Raw genomic sequence first — 17,557 nt, 5'->3', positions numbered from 1 at the left:
CACTGTTTTTGGCTGTGGTAGAGTTCATTCTATTCATAGTAGCTGGAATGGGGCTGTGATTTGTATTTGTGCTGAAAATGGTGTTCTTAATACAGAGATGTTTTTGCTCAGGTCCTGAGCAGCGCTTACCCAGAGCCAAGGCCTTTCCTGCTCCTCGCCCACCCCACCAGCAAGAGGCTCCACAAGGAGCTGGGAGGGGACACAGCCAGGAGAGCTGACCCCAGCTGACCCAGGGGATATCCCAGACCATATGGCACCATGCCCAGCATATAGAGCTGGGGAGAAGGAGGAAGGAGGGAGGTTTGGAGTGATGGTGTTTGTCTTCCCAAGTCACTGTTACAGGTGATGGAGCCCTGCTGTCCTGGGGATGGCTGAGCACCTGCCTGCCATGGGAAGTGGGGAATGAATTCCTTGGTTTGCTTTACTTATTAAACTGCCTTTATTCCAACCCACGAGTTTTCTCACTTTTACCCTTCCAATTCTCTCACCCTTCTCTATGTAGGGGATATGAGTAAGCAGCTGCAATGAAATCATTGTGAATAAAACACTTGGTAAAAATTTTGGATTGCAAAACAAGATCCAAGTAGGTACTGTGTTAACTAGTAAGGAATCACCTTATTCCTTTCTTCCAACTAAACTACAGAAGGTAACAGCTACTGCCAAGAAAGGTGGGGTCAGCTGTAATCTAACTATTGCTGGAAGGAGAAGCTGGGAACAAGCTATCAAAAAAGGTCTCCCATTGTCACCCACTTTCATCTGCACTTGTGATTTATCTCACCATGTTATGATCTCAGGTCTTGTGGCCCCAGCCTACACATGCTGACTCTTTTCCTGCTCTAACTCTCCATTACCTCCCTTCAAACTCCATCAGTCAGGAGGAGCCGGGAGCAGCACTGAGCTGTATTTGCTAGCTCAGCAGCCAGCTCCTGTGGCTGTTCCTTGTGGGCTGACTTGAGGCTATATTTAGAGCATGAAATCCCTCTTACCTCTATAAATTCTTCACTGACTCATCACAGGGAAATTAACAGCCCTACACAACCATGAAAACAAAGAAGAGGATACTTTTGAGAGAACTGCCAACACCCTTTATCTCCAATGAGAGTTTTAATTGGCACCAGCATTTGTGCTCATTTTGATCCACATGCTTCAACACTCAACACTGATATTTAAGCATGAAAAGGTGTAGAAATTATACAGATGAGGCATGTGACCATGAAAGCCATACGGGAAAGTGTGGATCCCTTCTCTCTCTAGTATCAAGCATTAGAAGCTTAGCACAGAATATGCCCAGAGTATTTCTGTATTTCTACCTAGCAGGGCTGAAAGAGAAGAAAAAGCTGACTGGCCACAAATAACTTGTATACAAAGGGAATGGACACCAAGCACAAAATAGGCAATGTAATTATTGCTTCCAGTGGCTCTTCATGCCCCACTGCTGAGCCAAGGCAGCTCCTAAACACCAATATCCCACCAGTGACCATGGGAGCCAAGACAAGAACAGGAGCTATATCTGTTCCAGCAGTGCCAAACTCCAAAACAGGAGCTCCCAGATAGGCTGATTTCAGGGATATAAGGCAGGAGCCTAAGCTGGCAGTCCCAAGCACCAGCATGCTGTTCTGGCCATCTCCTGAGGCAAATGGGATGTGATCAGGACATGGCATAAACTCCTGTCTCTGTGGCATGGCAGTCCAGGACTGTGCCAGCAGTGCTGTGCAGTCTGCAGCCGCTTCAGGCTTCCCCAGCTTGGCTGGCCTCAAGATCAGTCCCAAGATGGTGATGGATTTTTCTTCTCAGAATCTTAGCTTTCCCCCTTGTGTGCTCAGATTTACCTCCAAGGGTCTGGCTGGGTCCCATACAGCCACATTAAAACTTCAGTGAGAGAAGCTTTAGTATTCTTGAGCATATAAATGCTCCTGAGATATCGGAGGTCAGAGTGCACTTTGCTCTTTCATCACTTCCAGCTATTTTGCCCTGCACTAACAGCTATAATAACCCATAACAGGGGAACCATTCATGTGGGCTATGAGCCATGCCAGAAGCCTGGCTGCGACTGTGGAAACCAGTAGCTCAGGAGACAATTCAGCCCACAAAAATTACTTCATCAGCATCATTGATAATAATAAATGGATCAGTGAATGGGAAAAAGCTCTGTGGTTTCATTCAGTCCTTATGAAGTAAGAACTCTACAGTGAGAAAGCCTCTCAAAAACAGCTGAATTTGTGTTTGGGTTTTGTTTCCCAGTGTGCAGAAATTAGGAATGAAATACTGCTGTAAATCAGGCTGTTAGAAGACCTTCCCCAGCCCTTTACTAACATCAATCATCAGCCTCTAGTAACAGTGTTTCCATGAGTGAGGACTTCTGGCAGGAGTAAAGTTGGAAAGATGAAGCACACACACATAATGAGAGATTCATGGAATAATATAAATGTTTATACATACTGGCATGGGAGCACTAAGCTTCCCATACAATTATTTATGCTCTGTGTTCAGACGTGCCATTCATCTTGGCTGCTCTCAATCGAGCAGGTTTGTAGGTCACAGAGGCAGCCAACGCACACTTGGCCACTCTTTGCTCTGGTTTGTACCAGATCTGATCCCACAGCTCCTGCTGAGTAATGCCGAGGCAGTGAAGGCAGATTTCAGCCCAGCATTATCACAAGAACCCCTACAAGCTTTCCTGGCTGGCCTCTCCTCCGCACAGCTCTACTTTATCTTCGCTTTTGCATGAAGCCAAAGGGGTTCTCCTCCACCACCTGACATCTCTTAATGGCTTGAGGCTGAGGTCCAGAGACAGAGCTTGAGAACTCTGAACTTTCTCTACAGATTTTTCCATGTGGCAAACACACCATTCTAGATGTCAAAGCCGAATTTTCAAGACCATAGTGTCATCTGCAAAGGGATGAGCAGTTAAGCTCAGACATTGCAGACCCAGGATGCCAGCTTGCTACAGTATGCTATAGGAAAAGAAAACATTTTGCTATTGTTACTTCTCATAATGAAAACTGGCAGTAGGAATGAAACTACAGAATGTATCATGAAACATTCAGGATACAATTGTTTCAGGGAAAAGCTACCAGACATCTCACAGGGTAAGGGATATGAGCGGGGAAACGGTGCAGATCTCCTGTCCAAGAAAACCAGCCTGGGAGAGGCTTTCACCCTGGGAGGGTGAGGTAAGAAACCTTACGTACTAACTGTATGGACTAAGGTATTTTCCTACCTGCAGTATTTTCCTTTGTAGAACAGAAATCAGCAGAATAATACTCCTAAACCCATGGTGTGGGTGGCAGCCTAGAGACTCCTAGAGACATCCTGCCAGAGTTGAACTGTGAACTACTAAGCCCAGAGTGCTAGGAAAATGTGGTCTCAGGGAAGATTGCCTTTTAGCAGCATTTTCCTCCATTTTTTTTTTTTTTTTTTTTTTAATAGACAAATGCAAATAGCACTGTAGTCACAGATTACCAGCAGCAGTAGTATAAGGGAGCCACAGCCTGCCCCTCTCATGCAACATCTCAATTACTCTTGCCATCTTGCACAATCAAAACTAATTACAGCCACGCTGTCACTTCTCTAGCAAGGAGTAAAATGGTGATGATAATGATTATGGGGTAATAGAAAAATTCATTTTATGCACATTGGTAATGCAAACTCACTCATGTATCCTAAAGGCATTAGGGTAAATGTGCTCTGACTCCAGAGTGGTTCAATCAGACAGGGAATAACTGTGTAAACTATTTTGACCATAACCCCTCAAAGTTAATTGAAACATCAAGTTCCTCCAAACCAGTGGAGTGTAAATAAACATTTTTCATAGGTACTCTCATTCATGAAAACATAGAAGACAGATTGCATCAGTAGCAAGGAGATACCATTCTTTCAGGTGAAAAAAGCCCAAGCTCATCCTCCTCCAGTGCTAATTGCTGAAAAGTGGTTTGGGAGCACAAGATCCAGCAGCAGCAGCTCTATTGTGGGACTCAGCACTAGAAGCTCGTGTGCAGCCCACACTCTGCATCATCCAAGGAGTCAACTGTAATAAGCAGAGCAGGTGTTCCTACCAGAGCATGATCTGAACATGGCCACTATGGGCAGGCTGTGTCTAGGGGGTCAGTGATGTCCCAAGAGCACAGTTTATCCCTGAATCTCATAGGACCTTCATGACCATAATATCAAGAGAACACCCTGAGCCCTGTAAATCTCATACACATATAAAGCTGTCTCTAAATCATGCATACCTAAAACCCAAACACAAGCTTTCATGAGCATGACTGTCAGACTCCTCTGTGCAAAGTTCATTTAAGTCACACAGTTCAGACACATATGGATTACCTTTTTTCCTCAATGCTACACATACCAGTCTCAGATGCTGAACCAGGAGCAATTAGCAGCATGCTCAGCAGTATCCTCTGCTGACAGACAAAATGCCCCAGCACAAATGTAACTATGGGCACTGCACCTTTTGGTCAGGAGGAAAGTCTGGTTCTGAACCCCCAAAACAGCAGAATAATTAATATATTATGTTTTTCTTTATAAGTGATGGATTGCATAAAGTGGATATTAAGAACAAGGTAAAATGTACAAAACACCTGAAAGCAAATTGTCATCTAGGTGAGCTTGAGGAAAATCCATATGTATTTATATGAATATATGTTTATATAAATGTATGTTTATATATATATTTACATAATGTTTATATATAATATTTATATTATAGATATTTTATATATAAAATATATATATTTCTATATTAAATCCAGTGCCATTACCATGTGTTTTAACTGTCGCTAAAAGACACAGAATGATTCACATTGACATGTCTCACTGGTATGGCAAGAAAGAAAGAGAGAGTGTATTTTCTGACTCCAGTATTTATAGTTTCTTGACAATGACCAGGGATTGGATAACTAAATCACCATCTTCCCAATCACACTGGTCATGCAAAATGTCCATCAACGTTTCTCAGAAGGAATGTGATAAACAGCTTATGTTTACCGGACTCTCATGGGAAAGTAACTAAAACTGTGAAAACAATATCAGAAGGCTTAATTTTCAGGGCAACATTTAACTGTTACTTTGAGAAAGATAATAGAGTATGTCAGAAATGGAGGGTAGCCTGTACTGAAGCCTTCATCCACACTGTCCAAGAGGATGCTTTTGGATGAGTACAACACCCATGCCTGGATGCATGGCTGTCCTCCACAAGACATCATCAGAGTCTGGAGGAAAAAAGGAGGCTTTCCTACAAATATATCCTACAACCTGGAAAGTTTGGGCAGGCAAAGCTGATCTCCCACACACCTGCACAGAGAGCTTGTGCCAGCTCTTCCTTGAGAACATGCCACTCTGCACCCTCTGTCTTACATCCCAGTGGCTGAAAACCCTCTGCCCTGAAACATGGGGCTGGAAGGCCTTGATAATTTGCTTCTGTAGTTTCATCTGTGTGAGGTAAACCAAACCAGACCTGCTTTAAAATAAATCTACTATGAGATCTACCTTAAATTACAATAAACTACTTACTAGAAGTTATAGTTTGATATTACACAATACTCCCTCAACAAAAGCTGTGAATTTGTTTATGCAAGCAGTCAGCTTAGAAAATGGCACTTGGGGACATGATTTAGTGGGGAATACAGCAGCACTGGGTTAATGGTTGGACTTAGATGTTAGAGGTGACGTTAGAGGCCATTCTCAACTTTACTTATTCTATGACTGTACAAAAAAGAAAAACCAGGATGAAATCTTTGATTGTTTCTCATTTTTACATGCCTTGCTGTATGACAGAATATGGATTTTCACTAACTTCAACATGACAGTTCATGCATAGCTACTGGACTAAGCACAGCTGAGTATAACCAGGTGTGATGGGTTGACGCTGGCCAAACACCAGTGCACCTATGACAATAATTTACTCATTATCCTCTGTTATAGTTAAGCAGAGAAGGGGGAAAGAAAATGCATGGGGTGACAACAGGAGCCAGATGTGCACAGCAGCCCAAGAAGGCCAATGGCACCTGGCCTGTATCAGCAATAGAGTGGCAGCAGGACCAGAGCAGTGACCATCCACCCATGCTGGGCACTGGTCAGACCACACCTTGAATCCTGTGCTCAGTTCTGGGCCCCTCATGACCAGGACATTGCAGGGCTGGAATGTGTCCAGAGAAGGGAAAGGAGCTGGGAAAGAGTCTGGAGCACAAGGCTGGTGAGGAGCAGCTGAGGGTGTTTGGCCTGGAGAAAAAGAGGCTCAAGGGGGACCTTATCACTCTCTACAACTGCCTGAAAGGAGGTTGTAGCCAGATGGGTATCAGTCTCTTTTCCCAGGTAACAAGCAACAGAAGAAGAAATAGCCTCAAGACGCTCCAGGGGATGTTTAGATTGGATATGAGAAATTCCTTCACTGGAAGGGGTGTGAAGCACTGGAACAGGTAAGTGGTGGATTCACCATTCTTGGAGGGATTTAAAAGACACACAGATGAGGTACTTGGGGACATGGATTACTGCTGGACTTGGCAGAGCTTGGTTGGATTTGGTGTTCTTAAAGGTCTTTTCCAAGCTAAATGGTTCTAATCTAAGTGATGAGATATTCTTGTTGAGAACACAAGCTATTATGCCTCAGTTTTGACAGGCTTTCACTGTAGCTTAAAATATACATTTTCTACATGAATATACCTCTAACTAGTGCACACAGCCACTGCTATTTTTCCTCAAATTGAGACTCTAGCAGTAGCAATACTACCTGCACGTGTTTGTATGTGTCTGTGTGTATGTGTATATATATATATTAATGTAGTATCTCTAATTTCTCTCTCCAAATACAGTCTTCCATTGCATTTAAGAATATTCAATACAGACACAATGTAGTTTTGTAGAGCACAGAAGTAATTTTTTAATACCAGAAGGAATTGGTATAGCAGGACAGAGTGACCCCCAGCCTCACAGACTGTAATTCCCACATTGCTTTTTAAAGTGGCTTTTGCCTGCTAACTCACACTAAATCCCTAGTCCCATGTCAGCTGAACATGGTGCATTTTCCCACCTTGCAAACATCATGGATACTGTTAGTTTTGCCTACACATGAACTGCTGGAGCAAGTTCCAATTTTTTAAAAAGATCTATTTATACTTCTGTCATTAAATAATTTCTCACTTTCACTTTTTATTGCCACTTAAACCTCCAACAGTCCTAATTTCTAACTGATAAAACCAAATCACTCTGGATTTGGCCCAGTTCTCCTCCTACACTAATGTTACATTAGCATAACTACAGCTTTCAGTGAAATTAGTCTTGTTCACTTTGCTGGGAAACAAAGAAAAATAATCAATCCTACTGTTTCCTCTCTAATACACTTACAGGAGGAGTTTAGTCCACAAATACATATGCATGACCCAACACTGGAGGGAGAATTAGTATTGCCCAAGAGTATTGCAGAAAATCTAATGTTTCATTGTCACTAATCATTTTCATCAAGAAAACTGGCTCATTTCAGTTATCACAACACCTGCAGACAGTAGAATTAGACAGTAGACATTAGTATGAATGCCAAATAAACTAAATCAGTCCTACTTCTGTGTTGAAACAATTCCACAAATACCACAAGGGAAATTATAAATGAGCTTGACTGGACTCTAATGTGTTACAGATAATTGCACATCTAAACAAATCAAACATGGCCTGCAGATCTGATCTTTCCCCCACTGCTTTTGACTGTTCTCACAACCATTGCTCTGTTACAGAAAAAAAAATAAATCAAGGCACTGCAGCAGTGTGACACAGGACTGTTACACAGAACCTGGGCCCTGGGTTTTGCCCCAGGCCAATATAAAACCATGGACTCTGCAAAGCCTTATCACAGCTGATTTATTCAGTCCTCTACATTTTAAAAAATAATATTTACCTTTGATTTTCACTTCAAAGGTCCTGCTTCAGCAGGGTTAATGAGAAACAAAGAAATCACAAAGCAAGTTAAGGCTTAATCATTGTGTAATTCCCTTAGATAACTTAATTGTCTCAACCTCGGTGTTTTGCAGTGTAATTATCTACATCTCAGAACCAAAGGTAAAACATTCTTCAGTTCAAGGTTGCAGAACAAGTAGAAAGTGGCAAGAACAGAGACAAGATGTTTTGACTTGTCACTTCCACTCAGTCTCTTGATTCAACCACTACGTAGCATCTGCTCTACAAGTTGACACAAACCTAGGAAACCAAAGTCAATGCTAGCTGCTAACTAAAAATATGAGAACAGAGGCTGGGAAACAGGGGTCTTTCCACATTGATCATGTAAAGGAACTACAACTTAAGTCAGTGTTTGATACACAGTCTGACAAATAGACTTGTATACAAAATATATATTATAATTTATAATATATTATTATATAATCCACAACTAATGAATATTATAAACAAGCACTAGAAAATGAAAATTCAGTTAACAATATTATGGAGCTTCCATTCACAAGTGTAGTTCATGTGTGATATGAATTTTATGGTTCTTATCACTAATGAAAAAAATTTGCATATCCCATCACAGAGTTCTGATGAGAACCTATTCTGCATTTCTTATCTCAGGGTTTCTGTGGTAAGAAATATCGCATTAGATCCAGTGAATTATAATTTTCAATAAAATTCTAAATACATGTGCCGTAGCTCTTTACTGACTGTTTTCATGTTATAAATTATAAGCTTGGAGGTAAATACATTAGGAAAAATACTCATTTCTAAGTAGTCACTATGAGTGAAATTTTATCCTAGTACCAAATTATTACACCTCTTGTGTTTTATATCTCTGTCTTATCTACCAGTTACTATACTTTGTGACAAGTAAGTAAATAAATAACACTGCCTCGCTTCTGACCGTTCCATTCATTCTGTTCCACATGGAAGAAACAGCAGGTGCAAGTCTATGAAAGGGTTTTCTGTCAGCTCCGCTCAGAGAGACATTTTGAGATTTGCCACTATCATAAACACTTCTTTCAGTGTGTCATATCACCAAGCATTGCAGGCTTCACTGTAGAAGCAGCAGGTGAAGTCCAGTGCCTGTTGGAAAAGATTAGGGAAAAAAGTAACAATACTGCTTGGGGATATCTTTGAATGGCCTTTGTTCATTCAACACTTCTGCTTCATGGTTTTTCAGCAATTCTTTGGTTTAATGGATGTTTTTGTTTTACTGGATAATCTCAGCCTCTAGTACCTTAACACCATGGCTATATATGATATCTGGTTAGGAAACAGGAGCTCAAGTTGCAGTTACAATTGGATGCCTCCATACTCCCATATTCCCTGCTTTACAACCAGCACAGAGACTCCCCCAGAACAGCTCCAGTCAAGTCAGCATGGGAATATAATCAGTGCAACCTGTGGACAGAACCTATTGGCTGAAGAACTGAATGAGTACAGCAAAACCTGCCCCAAAACAGACCGGGGGAAAATAACACAAATAGAACATCTTGGATACAGCATCCTCACAAAGCTCTGTGATGGAGACCATGTGTGTGTCAGCCCTCACTGTGCCTCCAGCCCAGGGTGACCCTCTCTGTCCCATCCCTTCCCTACAACCCAGCATCACCTTGTGCCCTGACTTTGCAACCACCCTGGCTCCCACACCATCCCCTTCATAGATCAGCTGGGCTGTCCTTCCTAGGAAAGAGCAAGAAAACTCTGCTTCCACAGCACCGCACGGATAGACATACGGATGGGCACAGATAGGGACAAGAAAGACAAAGAGCCTTGAAGGGACATACACTGAGAAGAGCAATGGCTGTATGGAGAAAGTTCTTCCCTGATGAGAAAAGCCAAAATGCATCAAGCAGCTGACTCACAGACAAGTGTAAGAAGACATGTGGATCCAAGGAGATGTCTCAGATGCCCAGGGTCATTCACCACCAGGTCCAAGCTGGGCTGCTGAGATACATGTGAACTCTATGGGAGTCAGCCTGATTAAGACACAGGGTCAGGCAGATTTCACCCCTGAAAAGATGAGCCTCAGTTTTAAGCCCTGGGAAACATTCATCTAACTCAGGGCAAGCTGAAATCTCCTCCCAGGAGCCTTTTGGAGCTGTTATGTTAGTCCAAGTTCTACTCCCTTACTTGTGACTTGTGTTCCATATATGGTATTGTTTCTAGAATGCTCCACCCCCAGGACTATATATTGTTACTTCTCCCTTGTTTCTGGCCCTTAGAGCTTGTCCATATACTGTGTGTGGTTTCTGGGCATTGTCCCTATTTTTATTTTTCATTAAAGTAATTTTCAGGCACTCCATTGTTCCCACTCCTAATTATTTTCTTGCCACCCTCTGCCCTGAAGTCAGGGGACCTAAACATTTGTCACAGCCACCCTCATTGCAACAAATTCAAGTATGTTTGTCAATTCAATCTGCTTCCTCGGAGTCATCAAAACTCAAGCTGATGTTCCAAATATGTATTAAAAAGTAACTGCTAGTGAAGAAAAAAAAAAATAAATCAGTAAGTAGCCCTATGACAGATTTATTACATTTTTAACAGGTAAAGGGAATTAATCTATTTTATGAACAAAAATGGCAATAGGAAAGTATACTGAAGGATTGTTAATTAAACATTAAAATGGAAACAACATATGCAGTACACATGCATGCGTACATATATATAGAGAGGGAGAGAGAGAGAGAGAGAGAGAGAGAGAGAGAGGTTACATTCTTCTTAAATTGATGACACAACATTCATTAGCAACATCCAAAAATATTTCTTTGTGGCAAGAGATTCATCTTCTTTCACAGCAATACTGCCTCTCCATAAGTTTCCACGACAATAATTTTAAATTTGGGACTAGAATAGGTATTTGACTCACCATATCAAACCCAGAGCAAGTGATTTGAAACTAGTTTCTATGAGAGCTCAATGAGACTTAAGGCCAAATACGCAACAGGAGGAACTGGCAGAATGTGATTTAAACTGTGGGATCTCACTGAAATCTCAAATTTGGATTAAAGCTAAATTCCCATATAGAAATTGTGACACTGCTCAGGATTCTCAGCTAAAACACACTTCCCTTTTTCTGTAAACAAATGCTAACGAAAATAAACTCTCTGTACCCTGTTAACCACTTCCTAACATAAAAATAAGGAGCTGCTTGGGTAGTTTTAAAATAAGACAATATAGAACTCCATCCTATCCTAAGTGCTGCCTCATTCAAAGTGCTAACAAACAGCACAGAGGCTCCTGTTTGAGGTCACATTCTCAGCTTTCCATGCTTCATATTGTAAACCTCAGCTCCAGCAGGACTGAGCTCAAGCCTCCAACCACAGTGGCTGAATCAGCCCAGCCCTGGACACCTCCCTGGGACATTCAGACCCCTACTGAACAGGTTGTGCCAGTGCTGTGCTCCCTGTGCTGCCAGAGCCACCCCGTGCCCACCGCAGAGCCATCCCTAGCTGCAGGATCTGGACTGCAGGGGGCTGCTCTGACCCACTCCAGCACAGCAGGTACTTTGCTTGTCCCCTGCAGAGATCTGGGCAGGAGCTGGGCTCAGACCCTGTGGCGGAAGACGAGCAGATAATTTTGCATAGTTTGGTTGAGTGGTGACTCTGTGAGTCCTGGGGAGATGCCCTATCATGGTTCTGCTGCTCCCATTTCTGACAGGATGTAGAAGGGACTCTCACAACTTGCCTATTCAGGATCTTTGGACTTAGTTTGGTTTAAGTACTTGCTGGCTATTAACTTTGGAGCCTGATTAAGAAATAATGCAAATACAAGCTTAAAGGATAAAATAATAATAATAAAAAAATATTGCCTTTACTGAACATTCAGTTAAAAAGACAAGAATCCATAAGATGAAACCCCAGTTTTGGGGTATTTGAGATATTTGGCAAACTTGCACATGATTATTCACAACTGTCTTAAAGCAGTATATTTCACTTGGCATTATATGCTTCAAATTATTTGCTAACGTGATTCTAACTAACACTGTTATGGCTAATTGCAAATTACTTTGAAGACTAGTCATGGAACACAGGACATCTCCCTGGTGTGATGGGACAAACACTCCCTGCAGTTATGTGCCCACAGTGCTTTTCTTATCCACATTTAACTCAAAATGGTTTTGCTTGCATGGAATGGTGTGAATTCAACCAGGATGTTTTTTCTGGAAGGCGAAGAGACAACAGTTATTTCTGAGGGTCAAAATACCTTTATTTGGCCATGCTGAGGCAGATTAAGAGGCCAAAACAGAACTCAGTTTGATTCCTATTATGGGAGTCTTGCTGCAGCACATTTTAAAACAACATTCATCTGAAGTGGCTGAGATGTTCAAGTTTGAAACTTCCTAAGTGCCAGGGCGCCCTGAAAATGCAGGGCCCCCCTGCTACCACAGTGACCTTCACCACATGGCAGAAGCAGCAGCAGCAGCAGCAGCAGAGACACTCAGTCCTCATGGAAGCAATGCAGCATGCAGGGTTCCTTGGCCCACTTCAGAAAGAGACTTAATGTCTCTCAATTCTTCTTTCCCAAAAAAATCAGAAGAAGGGACATTCAGCAGCCAAGTTGGTTTCAGAAAGCCATCCACAAATGGCTTACTATCTTCACTAAGGACTAGGCATACAGCCTGCTCAGGCTTTGGGGAAATCCTACAAACCTCTATCTCCAGGCGCCCACAAAGTCTGGTCTCAGTCTTTCAGGGCTCAGTGCTGGGAACTAGTCCTGCTTTGACCAGAACCAAAGAGAGAAGAACACAGCCTTTGACCAGGGGCAGGACTGTCTGCTGTCCTCGTTAGACCTCCAGGGCTCAGACCTGCCCCTCTCCCTTCTGTGCCACTCAGCAAGCCGGCATCAAGGTAGGTGTGTTAACCTCAAGGTAGAGTTGTACCAGGGGAGTCTTACCTGTTGATTTTATGGGATTGTTTCAAAGTAGGAGCCACATATTTAAAGCCATAAACAGATGAATTCACAATGAAGCTAAGGAAACGAAGTTATATCTACAGACAGCTGCCATCACACACACTTCCCCCTTCATACTCCATTAAAGAAACAGCCTTATCTTTGCCCATGTGCTTACATCTAATGTGATACTGGCCTCCCCAGAACTTCATGACATTGTTTCCAAGGATAACAGCACAGTCCAGGCTTTAACAGAACTGATGCATAATTATTGTTAAGTAGCTTTTGTCTCCCCACTCCATGAGTTAATTACATGAGTTCTGTATGTGAATAAAATGGGAAAAAAATCTCCACTTTTTCTCCTGTCAGCAAATTCATGTTCTCTGATGAGCAAAAGGAGAGATTTTTGGAACAAACATTGCCTTCCCCTTCTGCTTTTGTCTGCAATCGTAAATGTTACTGGAAAGTTAACATTCCAGAGTAAAAGTCACAATCTGTGTTACACAGATGGGACTCTGCTATGTTCATATTTTTTGTTGTGATGTTCATGTAGTGGTGACTTTTGAAAGATGTTAGGAATGACTGCTGGCCACACCAGGATACTGTCTAAATTAGAATCAAGCTCCAAGTATCTTACTGCAATTAGATTATGTCATATGTCATATACTTACTCATGGCCTGGGAAAGGAGACCGCAAGGGTACTTGATGTCTGTAGATACTCAATTAAAATTAATGTATCAGACACACGCTGGTCTGGCTTCTGCCTGCCTCACATCTAGCCCAGACTAACTTCTAAACCTTAAGAGGAAAAAAAAAGTAAAACACATACCATGCCCATACATACTACACCTGCTGGCTAATATGGTTACCTATCTAAAATGTAAATAGTCATGCAGTTTACACTTTGTTTGATACAGTTTGGGTTAAGTTAATGCTAGAAAAATAGAATTCAGAGGGAGAAGAGAAAGGTTTGTGTGTAATAAATGACAATTTTGCTGTCTCTTGAAGGTTGCATTTCAAGCATAACTGCATTTCTCCATGTACTCTGAACACTTCCCTTTTCTAGTATGGGCATGCTTGTGGCAAAAGCAACCAAACTGATTAACTAGGCACACAGTGAAAGATGACACATAAAAAAAAAATAAAAAAATCAGTCATTTCCATTCTGAAAATCCTTACTCAAAGCCTTGATGTCACAGTGATAAGCTAAGTATGAAAGGTTGCAGACTCCTTTCTTGCATGAGGATAACACCAGATGTGCAATGCAGGTAGAAAGTTCTTATATATTATATATACAACTGTAATCCAGAATAAATAGTACTGTCCTAACTCATAGGTGTATTTCAGCATGGTTGTTGTTGGTTGTTATGGCTGGAGAATGCTTGCTTTTCATCCCTTCTGTCCCGCCCTTGGACACATCAATGAACAGCAGCCTGGGAGTCCACAGTGTCAGCAATATCCTTTTGTATTCCTTCCTAAAATTCTGGTTAAGAAGCCCATAGATCACAGCATTGAGGCAGCTGTTAAAATAGGCCATAAAATAGCTCAGGACAAAAAGCCATTCTGGAATGTGTGGCTGCACTTTTGAAGGATTAATTGAAACAGCAAGGCCAATAAAGTTTAACGGTCCCCAGCACACAGCAAAAAGGACAAAAACCACAAACATCGTCAGGAAGTTTCGGATGTCAGCTGCCTTGAGTTTCTGCTTGCAGTCTTGTCTCACCCGGTGTTTGACTTGAATCACCAAAATCCAGATCCGTAGGTAGCAAAATGTCACAATGGAGAGCGGGACGATGAAGTGAACCACCACCACTGTGATGGTGTAAGATGTGCTCACTGTCTGGGCAAAAGTGCAGGAGTAAATCCGGGGGTCATACTGCAAGGAGCCAACAAAGAAGTTTGGCACAATCGCTACCACTGTGAGTATCCAGGTCAGGCAAAGATAGCAGCAGGTGTTCTTCAAGTTGAAGAGCTTATCGTACCGAAGGCTGTGGCAGATGTAGCAGTAGCGGTTGATTGCAATTGCTGTGATGTTGAAAATGGACCCAATGACACTTAAGCCCATCAGGAACCCACTTATCTGGCAGTGGACATTTCCCATGGTCCATCCATTGTGGAAGATGGCACTTAAGATCAGAGGGTATGGATAAACTGCAACCACAAGGTCTGCAACAGACAAGCTGACAACAAAGATGTTGCCTACAAAAAAGAAGAGACCATGAGAGGTTAGCGTAGGTCCAGATGGACAACCTGTAACTCAAAACTCCTCTTTAGATCTAAGTCTCCGGATGGGCTGCATTCTACTCTCCACTTAGAATTTGAAATCCTAGAAAATAAGACTTTGCTCTACTTGTGACAGCAATGGAGGGTAACTAGGCATGATTGACCTGCATGTTCCTTCTTAGGAACAGTCTACACTAGAAGTGTTACCCTTAACTTGGCTATAGCTAAGTCAGGTACCTGTGGTCCTCTCAGTTGTGTAGGAGAGAAGGATTTTGTTCTCCTTGTTAATCAGCCAGCCTGGCTTTCTCTGACCATCATGACACAGAGGAGTATGATAGGCAGGTTATGTTGTCAGTGGTTTATTCATTTCACTGACAGCAGTTGCACAAGAAAGGTCTCTTTTGTTCTTTTGCATGTAAATAGGTATGCGTTCACCAAAATTTCTGCACTGTTCATGCTAATGATTGTGTGTTCTTCAAGGAACCATAGTGCAGCCAGCTTGATGTGCTTATTTCATATATTTTCCTGTTCTTTTAATGTTAAAGTTGTCCAGTTCAATGTGGAAGGTCAGTCACTTCTTCACTGTCTGGTCCTGGGCAGAGAATGTGATTAATAAGCTCCAGTTATCTCTGCAGAGTACACGCTGCAGGTTGTTCATTTAGGCTCTACAACAGAGATAGAGAGTCTCTGAAAGTATAAAATAATGTAAGCCTTATTGGATTGAAAATGCTGCATTGTGGGGGACAGCACCTGCCAGCTCCACCTTGAGGAGCAGCCTCCAATGACTCGAGTGACCAGTGATCTGAAAGTCCTTGCTGCTCACTTCATGAATCTGGTGTATTTTTAGGGAGGCAAAAAGCCTTTCTGTTCAGTTTGCTAGTCAGCATAGAGGATTGCATTAACAAAAGGACCCCGAGGTTTTGTGGGAGCTGGTGTAACTACAGGACTAGCTATAATGTTGAAAAGGACATCTGTCAATACTAAGCATTTTGATAAAGACACAGAGTGTCATTTCAGCAGGAGCTCACTAGAAAAAGTAGCTTGTTTTCTTAACTCTGCAACTTTCAGGTGTATCTGCAGTAGAGGGAAGGAAAATATTACTAGACAGCAGATCTGTATATACATAGAGAGAGAATATATAGAAAATAAGTTTTATGTAACACATTTAAGATGTGAACATCTGTGCCCCTGTGTGATACAGGCAACATCCCATCCAACTGATCACACCTGCACCTTCTCTTCAAACCCTCATATCCTGCTGTCTAGCGGAGTAAATATATATTTTAAAGATTACTAAAAAGAGGTATTTTTGTGTAGTATCCCTGAAAGGACTCTCTTAAATCTGGATTCTACCAGGTCACAGGCTTTAGCACTTGGAAAAGATACCCAAGGGCTGTTGGAAAGTATGCCTGAATTGCCATTGCAGTTGGGTCATGGCTATGTTTGTGACAACAAAAACTGTCAGGACAAGCCAACAGTTAATATTAGGCCACTTCATGCTGAAAGCAGTCCATGTTGCAATGTGTTTCTTGTTAATGGTATGTTCTGTTATTACCTAAGTTGATGGTTAGGTCCAAATGAGACCCTCCCACCCCACGTTGTGAATCTACCCTGAGTCTCCTGTCAATCTGTCTTAAGCCCACCACATGCTTGTAATTCCACTTCGGAAATCCCCTAAACTTCAACGCTTGATTAGTCCATGTGACCCAACTTCCCCCCCTACCTCCCTCATTGCATGATGATTTTGTGAATCCTGCCTTTTACCCTCCCCAGGACCTCTCTGATTAGCTGATGCTTTGTACCCTCCCTTTGAACCGCCTCCCTATTTCAGCTGTTGCACTCTCGCATTTTCTGTCTTTTGCCCCCAAGAATAAATCCTCTATTATCCCATGCAAAAGACCTCCTTCTTGTCCTTGTCTCCTCAGAGCACAGACTGACAGCCAAAAAGCCGTAGAGCAAGTGCTCCAGTCACACCTCGGGTCATCCTGCTCCTGGGGTGTGACCCACTCCTGTCGCAGGCCAAAGTGATACAAGCCAGATAAGCTCCAGCAAGATGCGATAAGTCCAGACTGGAGAACAGCCCCTGGCAGTGTGGAGCTGAGGCAGCGTGGAGCTGAGGCAGCTGACACAGACTGTCACATAAAAATAAGTAGTATTAGCAGAGGTCATGTGAAGTGATAAAATCTTTTTAGAGAGAAATTTTATATACACAGGTTTACCACAGAGCACAGCTTCTGCATCTGCTGGGCCTCAGTGCTGCTTTCTTGCTGATTTAATAACTTACTGAGAGCCTTTTAAAATGCAGTTACTGAACCTGGTCCCCCACATAATTAATTCCATTTATGTCCATTGTCAAGGGCAGAACCAACTGTGGCCAGGCTTAGTGATGCTGCAGGTACCCCAGAGAGGGAATGCTCTTCTGCAGCAAAACTTTTATTCACTTGATCAAAAATATGCACTTCCAGCAAAAAGAAAATGTGCCCCCAGCACCAGAAT

At 42.3% G+C, this 17,557-nt stretch overlaps 1 protein-coding gene across 2 annotated transcripts in view; it reads right to left on the bottom strand.

The window, feature by feature from the left end:
• Positions 1 to 10,664: 10,664 nt before the first annotated feature.
• GPR50 (G protein-coupled receptor 50) overlaps positions 10,665 to 17,557 on the bottom strand; it is a 40,456-nt gene continuing 33,563 nt past the window's right edge. For both annotated transcript variants that reach the window (XM_058848188.1, XM_058848189.1), the window contains one exon: positions 10,665 to 15,037. In XM_058848188.1, coding sequence (XP_058704171.1) covers positions 14,169 to 15,037 — 869 coding nt within the window. In that variant the 3' untranslated portion in view covers positions 10,665 to 14,168. The remainder of the gene's footprint in view (positions 15,038 to 17,557) is intronic.

The sequence above is a fragment of the Poecile atricapillus genome, chromosome 12 (assembly GCF_030490865.1).
Source record: "Poecile atricapillus isolate bPoeAtr1 chromosome 12, bPoeAtr1.hap1, whole genome shotgun sequence".
Taxonomy (NCBI): Eukaryota; Metazoa; Chordata; class Aves; order Passeriformes; family Paridae; genus Poecile; species Poecile atricapillus.
The sequence above is the reverse complement of the archived record's forward strand: the minus strand, read 5'-3'. Positions and strand labels throughout refer to the sequence as shown.